The 10242-nt window shown below is 40.8% G+C and overlaps 2 protein-coding genes across 2 annotated transcripts in view; one reads left to right on the top strand and one right to left on the bottom strand.

Moving 5' to 3' along the window:
- Nucleotides 1–1164: 1164 nt before the first annotated feature.
- On the top strand, nt 1165–5876 carry LOC115145015 (claudin-11-like). Its single transcript, XM_065018883.1, has 3 exons — nt 1165–1823; nt 2969–3133; nt 4739–5876. The coding sequence occupies exons 1-3, from the start codon at nt 1598–1600 to the stop codon at nt 5002–5004; spliced, it is 657 nt and encodes a 218-aa protein (XP_064874955.1). The 5' UTR covers nt 1165–1597; the 3' UTR covers nt 5005–5876.
- A 2774-nt stretch (nt 5877–8650) lies between these two features.
- The window catches only part of LOC115122445 (probable cationic amino acid transporter), a 22764-nt gene continuing 21172 nt past the window's right edge, over nt 8651–10242 (bottom strand). Inside the window, exon 12 of the mRNA XM_065018873.1 lies at nt 8651–10242. This exon is cut by the window's right edge and continues 1372 nt beyond it. The gene's annotated coding sequence lies outside the window, so the exon portion shown is untranslated.

The following is a 10242-nucleotide window of genomic DNA, read 5'->3' as shown; positions in this document are numbered from 1 at the left end:
GAATAACATGTATTAGCTACATTGTGGATTAATTTAACCCCATATGAATGAAATAGCTGTTAATATCTTAATCTTCAATACAACTATAAATCACAGTCTTACCAGCCTCCTCTGGCTTCTGTCCTTGAAAGGAAACAGTCCAATTCTGAAGGGAAAAACCTCAATTCATAAGTAAGCCTAATGTCATCGAGGTCAAGGTGATTCAAATGTTTTAGTAAAACAGGCTCCTAAAAAGGCTCCTATTCTGATAAGCCACAACTCTAACGACACCCACACCTGTAGATTCCAAGCCTTTAAAGGTGAATATGTAAATTGGCAAAATACAGACACATACCATTGGCCAAGTTACAATTCAATACTCACAGTATTTAATGGGTGTCTTGCTTGTCCTTCATACCTCAGTTTCAGTAATGTTTCATTTCATAATGACTGTGTTGCTAGAAGGCAGCCCTCCTCCTGATGACAGCCACTCTGCTGTAGTGACAGAGCTGTCATAGTGAAAGACTAAGAGTCACTTCATTACGCTCCTTCTCCTCCGCTCTCTGATTTAAAGGCCACACACACGCACACACATGCACACACGCACACACACACACCAGGAGAGCTGAAATCCCATCATCCTTCACTGTCATCCTGGCATTCTGGCATTCATCATCATTACCATAATATTCCCATTCCCATGATGCCTTTCTCCTACTACATCATCGTCCTCTATCTTTCTCTCTCTCTCCTTCTTCCTGCCTCTCTCTCTCATTCTTCTTCTCCCTCTTCCTGTCTCTGTCTCCCTAACTCCCCTGGGGGATGACTACTCCATTAAAAATTAATGAGTAATTCTGATGAAGTCCCTTCAGACTCCTGAACAGGAGTTTATAAAGGTAGCTGAACATGGGGGCCAATAAGTTCTCCCCTCCTCATGCATGAAGTACCAGCACTAGGTCACCCCCTGGTGGATACACCTGGAACTGACAGGATTTTCAACAGCCAGGAGAGGGCAGTAACACTTTACAAATAATTTTGAGAGAGAGAGAGAGAGAGAGAGAGAGAGAGAGAGAAAGAGATATTTTTTTAAATTTTATATTTCTCTCCATCCCTCCGATTGGTTAGAAGTTTCCAGGTAGTTTTTTCAGACCTTTCTCTACTATAAAATGAATGGAAAAGTGCTGAAGCTTTTCTTTAGAAGTGGAGACTCTCCAAACTGACAGGACTACACAACAGACCCAGGAGAGACAACACACAGTTCTGGGATTACTTCTTGAGGAATATTCTAATCGAAAACACTAACTTCACACAGTATTTGGCTATCATTTTCTTCTGTTTTACAGTTTTCACCAGGGTTTGTACAACACAGGACTATTTTGAAATCATAACAATTCCTTTCACAATAGTCCCACAGGCGTTGTGAGTCTGGCAAGCAGAGGCTACTTTCACACAAGCTTCGAACTATCTTTATAGTATCATCAGTTGTTTTTGGACTTTTTGGGCTGTGGACTGTCCAATTCACCGTCTTGAGTCACTCTGACTGCCTGGACCATTTTACGTTTTTATAAACAGTTTTTGGAGACTATTCTACCCTAGGACTACCCTACCTCTCATTGCCATGGCGAACAGCTGTCTCCAGCTCAGCGGTTTTGTGATGAGTTGTATCGGCTGGGTCGGGATCCTTATCGCCACGGCCACCAACGACTGGGTAGTGACATGTAAATACGGCATGAACACCTGCAAGAAGATGGACGAGTTAGGAGCCAAGGGCCTGTGGGCTGAATGTGTCATTTCAACCGCCCTCTATCACTGTATATCACTGACACAGATATTGGACCTACCGGGTAACAGAACATTACTCTACTGTATAATACTATACTCTACTGTAATATACTGTACAGTAATACATAATAATACTATATTAAAGGTAACAGAACATTACTCTACTGTATAATACTATACTCTACTGTAATATACTGTACAGTGATACATAATAATACTATATTAAAGGTAGCAGAACATTACTCTACTGTATAATACTATACTCTACTGTGATATACTATACAGTAATACATAATAATACTATATTAAAGGTAATAGAACATTAGTCTACTGTATAATACTATACTCTACTGTAATATACTGTACAGTAATACATAATAATACTATATTAAAGGTAATAGAACATTACTCTACTGTATAATACTATACTCTACTGTAATATACTATACAGTAATACATAATAATACTATATTAAAGGTAATAGAACATTACTCTCCTGTATAATACTATACTCTACTGTAATATACTATACAGTCATACATAATAATACTATATTAAAGGTAACAGAACAGTACTATATTATACTATACTACATTCTACTATACTCAAATATACTCAAATATATTATACTATATTATACTATATTGTACTACAATCTACTATGCTCTACTATACGCGACTATATTATACTCCACTACACTATGCTATAAAATGCCACACTCTACAATACTACACTATACTATACTACATTATACTATACCCTAATATACCTCAATATACAATACTCTATACTCTACTAAATATTACTAACATCTACTATACTCCACTATACTATACTCCACTGCACTATACTCTAATATACTCCACTATGGTATAGTATATTATACTACACTCTACTATACACCACTATACTCTACTCTACTATAGATAGATGATACTAATATATTGAGGTTAATAAATAAGAAATAACAGGGCTGTGCAGACTGCTGCGTCTCTGTGGCTGTGGACTCTGACCAAGAGGTTATGATATATCGGGAATATTTCACAGCTAAAGAGTGTTGTTTGTCCCAGGCCTAAACCGATAGTCTACAACAGCTAGTCTCAAACTCAAGGCCTGGATATCTTTCCTATTGGAATCAACCAAGATTACTATGGCACATTTCAGGCCATACCGTTTATCTCTCTGTCTCTGTGTGTCTGTGTACAGCATACATCCAGACGTCGAGGGCGTTGATGATAACTGGATCCCTCCTGGGGCTGCCTGCAGTGGGGATGGTCCTAACAGCCACGCCCTGCATCTCTCTGGGTGATGAGCCTCAGTCAGCCAAGAACAAACGATCCCTACTTGGGGGAGTTCTCATACTGCTAGTGGGTAAGTCTGGACACACACACACACAAACACACACGCAGACAGACAGACAGACAGACAGACAGACACACACAAACACACACACACACGTACAGACAGACACTTGAGCACAGAGACAGACGTTTGCACACACATTACAACATATGGTCATACTTATATCAACCCCAGTTCCAGCCGCTGCCCCTGGTCTAACCTTGACGCTTAACCCCCCCATCCTCCCTCCCTCTCACCCCTCCCAGCCCTCCCTTTAACCCGTGCCAGCCATCCATCTCTCCCCGTCCTCCCTCCCCTAACTCCCACAGACACACACCCACACATGCACATACACAATTCCCCCAGAGTTAAACCCATCCCCCAGACCACCATTCCTCCCCTCCCACCTCGTCCACACCCTGTTCCCTCCTGCTGGAAAATATTTTCCCATTTGTTGTTTGACACAATATAAAATGTGTTTGATCTGCTTTTCACTGTCCAGTTTTCCAACACCCTGTTCCACATGATGTCCAGCGTATGTGTGTGTGTATATACGTGTGTGTGTGTGTGTGTGTGTGTGTGTGTGTGTGTGTGTGTGTGTGTGTGTGTGTGTGTGTGTGTGTGTGTGTGTGTGTGTGTGTGTGTGTGTGTGTGTGTGTGTGTGTGTGTGTGTGTACGATGTCGTATATACTACTATAAGTACAATATTTACCTGTGTTGGTCCCATGTTTCATGAGCTGAAATAAAAGATCCCAGCAATGCTCAAACGTACAAAAAGCTTAGTTCTCTAATATTTTGTACACAAATATGTTTACATCCCTGTTAGTGAGCATTTCTCCTTTGCCAAGATAATCCGTTCAGCTGACAGGTGTGGCATATCAAGAAGCTGATTAAACAGCATGCTCATTACAGAGCTGCACCTTGTGCTGGGGACAATAAAAGGCCACTCTAAAATGTGCCGTTTTGTCACACATAACAATGCCACAGATGTCTCAAGTTGTGAGGGAGCGTGCAATTGGCATGCTGACTGCAGGAATGTCCACCACTGTTGCCAGAGAATTGAATGTTCATGTCTCTACCATATAAGCCGCCTCCAACGTTGCTTTATAAAATTTGTCAGTACATCCAACCGGCCTCCACATCCGTCTTCTTCACCCGTGGGATCGTCTGAGACCAGCCTCCCGGACAGCTGATAAAACTGAGGAGTATTTCCGTTTGTAATAAAGCCCTTTTGTGTGGAAAAACTCATTTTGATTGGCTGCCCCTGGCTCCCAAGTGGGTGGGCCTATGCCCTCCCAGGCCCACCCATGGCTGCGCCCCTGCCCAGTCATGTGAAATCCATAGATTAAGGTCTAATTTATTTATTTAAATTGACTGATTTCCTTATGTGAACTGTAACTGAGTAAAATGGCTGCATGTTGCTTATATATTTTTGTTCAGTATACATGCGTGTTTATAATCAAATCAAAATCAAAATGTATATGTCACATGCGGCGTGAAATTCTGACTTCCGTGAAATTACCGTGAAAATCTGACTTCGCGAGCCCCTAACCAACAAAGCAGAGAAAAGTAGAACCTTCTATGTGTATTAAATGTGGGCGTTAATCTAAATCTTTCTCTCTCCTTCCTGTATAGCTCTGTGTGGGGGGGTGTCCACAGTATGGTTTCCTATCGGAGCTCACCAGGACCAGGGACTCATGTCGTTTGGGTTCAGCCTGTACGCTGGCTGGGTGGGCACGGCCTTCTGTCTCCTGGGAGGGGCCATGATCACCTGCTGTTCTACTGAACCGTCCCAACACTACAATCACCATGACAACGACAGGTTCTACTACTCCAAAGGACAGGGGCCTGGCAACCCTGTTCCACCCTCCACTAACCACGCCAAGAGTGCCCATGTTTAGACACACATGAAGTACATACATGCACACACACACACGCACACACACACACACACACACACACACAGACACACACCAGTGTTGTGTAACGCAGAGCGACGTCTAACCTGGTGCCTGAAGAGAAACCAAGGGGTCCTGATCGGGACAAGCCTGCTCTGACGAAGGACTTATTTTCATCTCTTTGTTATACAATGAAGGCTAGGGATAGGGTTCTTTGTTTTACAATGAAGGCTAAGGTTAGGGTTCTTTATTTGACAATGAAGACTAAGGTTAAGGTTAGGGTCCTTTGTTTTACAATGAAGGCCAAGGTTAGGGTTCTTTATTTTACAATGAAGACTAAGGTTAGGGTTAGGGTTCTTTATTTTACAATGGCTAGGGTTAGGGTTCTTTATTTTACAATGAAGGCTAAGGTTAGGGTTCTTTATTTTACAATGAAGGCCAAGGTTAGGGTTCTTTATTTTACAATGAAGACTAAGGTTAGGGTTAGGGTTCTTTATTTTACAATGGCTAGGGTTAGGGTTCTTTATTTTACAATGAAGGCTAAGGTTAGGGTTCTTTATTTTACAATGAAGGCTAGGGTTAGGGTTCTTTGTTTTACAATGAAGGCTAAGGTTAGGGTTCTTTGTTTTACAATGTAGGCTAGGGTTAGGGTTCTTTATTTTACAATGAAGGCTAGGGTTATGGTTCTTTGTTTTACAATGAAGGCTAAGGTTAGGGTTCTTTGTTTTACAATGAAGGCTAAGGTTAGGGTTCTTTGTTTTACTGTGAAGGATAACTGTGGATGGAAAGTACTGTGCACCTGTCAGTGCATTTTATAGAAAATATAGTGTACCTTTTTTAATAAAGACTGTCTTGATTTGTAGTTTTTTGATAAATACCATGTCTTGAATGTTTCTTATTGTTGATTATACATTGATCATTATGTGGGTACCTACCTGTGTTCCAACAGTACTGTGGTAAGGAGATGTATTATTATATAGTTTCATTATACCATGATAAACCGATGAAATTGCAATATAGCCCTTCTCTCAAACAAGTCAGTTTCTTCAGCCTGATGGAACGGTTAGTGATAGGGTTGGCCTGACAATCTGGCCATCCAGAATCACAACAACACGCTGACTTCTTCCCCATGGAAGCGCGCACATCGTTTTTCGTGACGTTCTCAGCTAATCCATTTATACTGTATGCAGCGTTGACCGTGAATGCAGTCTCTGCTAACGCAGGAACATTACCTTTACATTTCTAACGCGCTGTAGCGCAGACCTTTAGTGCTACGGATTGAATCGAGCCCTTAGAGGGCTTGAGTGGCCGCAATGAACAAATTATGTTTTGACAAAGAGAACTACAACTAAAAGTGTTAAGATAACATGATTCATTTCCTGTTTGATCCACATCTGTAGCAGAGGATGTGTACTGTTTCTATGTCTCCAGGTTTCATATCTCTGGCAACATGGTCCCTCCCTTTTTCACGTCTAGACCTCTGCATCTCTAATGACACCCTACCCTATATAGTGCACTACAAAGGACAGAGGGGGTAAACACGACATAGTATGTGTCGCTGGCCGATATTAACGCAGCACGCTGGGGTGTCATTTCAGATGTGTTTGTTCATATGTGGTCTATACACCAGAGTAACACTCCCTCTCTGTTGTTCTAGCAATACATCTTTGTTTAAACACAGAAACGTTTCTGGGTCGTGTTTATCTTGGTTAATGTGTTGTGCTATGTTGTGTTTTCCCGGTGTTTTTGTTCGATTGTCTGTAATAAATAAAACTGTTGTTTGGTTAATACTAATAATAATAATGACAATGTCCCAATTCTTTTCATGTCAAGTTAAATGACTAGCTAACTGCCTCAACACACACACACACACACACACACACACACACACACACACACCCAAGGAATCACCTACTCTCTCTCCGTCTCCAGCCGTGTTTCCCTAACTGTAGCAAAATAAACACTGACATCAGAGGTATTATCACTGGTGCTCTGGTTCAATCTGATCCAAAAACACAGGAAGTGTAGCACTGATGTACTGATGTAATCAGTAATCCTAGTCTGTGTTCCCGGAAGCACATCTGGCCTCGTGAACTGTCTGTTCTTTAACCAGGACACAGACGTGTGTATTTGTGTGTGTGTTCACCTAGGGCATTGTTATAGTGTGTTATCAGTGGTGTGACTCTGACCTTGTCCTGGTTAGCTCAGCACAGAAGGCTCTGTTCCCTGCAATACACTGATACACACTGTCCTATCATATCCTCCTCTATGTAGCAGTGTGTGTGTGTGTGTGTGTGTGTGTGTGTGTGTGTGTGTGTGTGTGTGTGTGTGTGTGTGTGTGTGTGTGTGTGTGTGTGTGTGTGTGTGTTCATGCGTGTTTCTGTGACAAAAACAGAGCCAGTCCGGTTCATATTTGCAATAAATAATGTTTAATTGTTGCATGGAGGCGATATCGACAACTCAGCTTAAACAAGTTGCACTCAGGAGCAGAAACACACATAGGGCCTGCATTCAAAATGGCACCCTATTCCCTTTATACTGCACTACTTTTGGCCAGAGTCCTGATAGGGTGTCATTTCAGATGAAGTCAAAAACAATAACAGAAAACCCCAAATACATCAGAACATTTTACAACTTCAGATAGCAAAAATATACAGAAGAAAAACAAATATCTAGTCAGCAAACAGAAGCCAGTCTCAACATCCCACAAAGACAGCCAGCCACAGCAGGAGAGAGATAGAGGCAGGAATTCAATCGCAGTGCATTTCGTTGACCTATTGAATAAACCAGCAATTTAACCAATGTGGATAGCTGGCGTTAATTTATATCACCCGTCCCTAAATGGGCTTTAGGAAGCTGTTAGGAAGATTGTTGACGTTCTGTGCGGTTCAAACCGGAATGCATTATGATTGAATACCAGGAAGTGGACAGAAACATGGCACACCTTCTCCCGAGACAAAATGAACAAACCAACAGCACCTCAGACTTTAAAAGCAACAGTGGCAACATTTTCTTTAGTGTTGTAATAAAATAGTGTTTATTGTTTTTTAATGTTTTTATAACCTTCTAATTTGCCTACTTTAGACTGTAATAAATGTTATAAGATCGTTAAAAGAAAATACTTATTTTTTTAACATAACCTTAACCGACTAGAGATAGAAGTAGTTAAAAATATAAGCATTTACCGTTTCCTCCCAAGCTGAGCTCTGATTGGGTGAAATACAAGAAGTGAAAGTGGATAAACCTCACCCACTTACTGTGGAGGCCCACCATTGGAGGACCTGGGTAGTGTGGTTAGGGATAGTTGTGGGCGTGACCCAGCAGTAGAAAAATACTCCTATTTTTGTTTGATCGTTTTTCCTCATGTTTTTGTGTCAATGCTGTTGAATGTAACTGCATGTATTTACTCTAGCTAGTGAATGTAACTGTATGTATTTACTCTAGCTAGTGAATGTAACTGTATGTATTTACTCTAGCTAGTGAATGTAACTGTATGTATTTACTCTAGCTAGTGAATGTAACTGTATGAATGTAACTGTATGAATGTAACTGTATGTATTTACTCTAGCTAGTGAATGTAACTGTATGAATGTAACTGTATGTATTTACTCTAGCTAGTGAATGTAACTGTATGAATGTAACTGTATGTATTTACTCTAGCTAGTGAATGTAACTGTATGAATGTAACTGTATGAATGTAACTGTATGTATTTACTCTAGCTAGTGAATGTAACTGTATGTATTTACTCTAGCTAGTGAATGTAACTGTATGTATTTACTCTAGCTAGTGAATGTAACTGTATGTATTTACTCTAGCTAGTGAATGTAACTATGTATTTACTCTAGCTAGTGAATGTAACTGTATGAATGTAACTGTATGTATTTACTCTAGCTAGTGAATGTAACTGTATGTATTTACTCTAGCTAGTGAATGTAACTGTATGTATTGTATTTACTCTAGCTAGTGAATGTAACTGTATGTATTTACTCTAGCTAATGAATGTAACTGTATGTATTTACTCTAGCTAGTGAATGTAACTGTATGAATGTAACTGTATGAATGTAACTGTATGTATTTACTCTAGCTAGTGAATGTAACTGTATGTATTTACTCTAGCTAGTGAATGTAACTGTATGTATTTACTCTAGCTAGTGAATGTAACTGTATGTATTTACTCTAGCTAGTGAATGTAATTGCATGTGTCTACTCTACCAAGTGGTTTCAGTAAAACTTGAATTCTGCTTAAAAATGTCTTCTAAACATTATTAAATATGTAGTTAACCCTTAGTAAACTGCATCAATAGAAAAATTACATTATTTGGGTCTTTTTATATTTGGTTCCAGGTGGATCCTTAATGAATAGTTAACATTCATAATTGAGTTTGACCTAAACAAACCCTGTTGTAGTGATTATGAACCATTTATAAGCAGAACGTACAGGGTTACGGTGTAACCCTCGAATATACAGTGAGTGACTTCAATCTATTGTAAAGGTCTATGGTCTACTGGATTCTCATGGTTGTTTTGTTCTCTACAAAGTTAACAAATGTTGTGGACTTTGGCTTGCTTTGTAAACACAGGGGGTGGAGTTAGTGGTTGTGAGGGGTGGAGATGAAACCAAAGAACCACCATCTACTAAATTTGCTACATATCATACCCCAGTTCCAGATCGACCAGTCCCCGACCAGTCCCCTTCACCCTATAGGGGGGGTCAGCTTGGAGTAGGGTGTTGTTAGTTCTATAATGTCTCTTAGCCGTCGGTCACCACATGCAAATACAACATCTACATCCATGCTATACACATTAGCATGCTATCACATTCACCAGCCAGCCACGTTACATAGCCACAGGCATGGAACACACACACACACACACGCACACACACGCACACACGTGCACACACACACACATACACGCGTGCACACGCTCACACACACAGAGACATAATATTTACAGTACAACTATGGAGCACAGAGTACCTACTGAAGCCCCTTTCTGGTTTTGGGTTCAGCTGAACTGTGTGTGTGTGTGTGTGTGTGTGTGTGTGTGTGTGTGTGTGTGTGTGTGTGTGTGTGTGTGTGCGCGCGTGCGTGTGTGTGTGAGTGTGTGTGTGTGTTTGTGTGTGTGTGTGTTTCACTGGACAACACAAGCGAGCCCACCCCTGAAGAGCAGAGAGAACCCTGGGTAGTGTGGTTAGGGATAGAGGTCAGCAGTTAGGGGTCGTGGAGAGTAGGAGGGGT

The sequence above is a fragment of the Oncorhynchus nerka genome, linkage group LG5 (genome assembly GCF_034236695.1).
Source record: "Oncorhynchus nerka isolate Pitt River linkage group LG5, Oner_Uvic_2.0, whole genome shotgun sequence".
NCBI classification, from domain to species: domain Eukaryota; kingdom Metazoa; phylum Chordata; class Actinopteri; order Salmoniformes; family Salmonidae; genus Oncorhynchus; species Oncorhynchus nerka.
The sequence above is the reverse complement of the archived record's forward strand: the minus strand, read 5'-3'. Positions and strand labels throughout refer to the sequence as shown.

What these genes read in the sequence shown, in the direction of transcription:
- LOC115145015 (XM_065018883.1), top strand. Translation starts at nt 1,598, where the DNA reads ATGGCGAACAGCTGTCTCCAGCTCAGCGGTTTTGTGATGAGTTGTATC. An exon ending in ACAGATATTGGACCTACCGG is followed by an intron (nt 1,824 to 2,968) that starts GTAACAGAACAT and finishes GTCTGTGTACAG; the next exon opens with CATACATCCAGACGTCGAGG. An exon ending in AGTTCTCATACTGCTAGTGG is followed by an intron (nt 3,134 to 4,738) that starts GTAAGTCTGGAC and finishes CTTCCTGTATAG; the next exon opens with CTCTGTGTGGGGGGGTGTCC.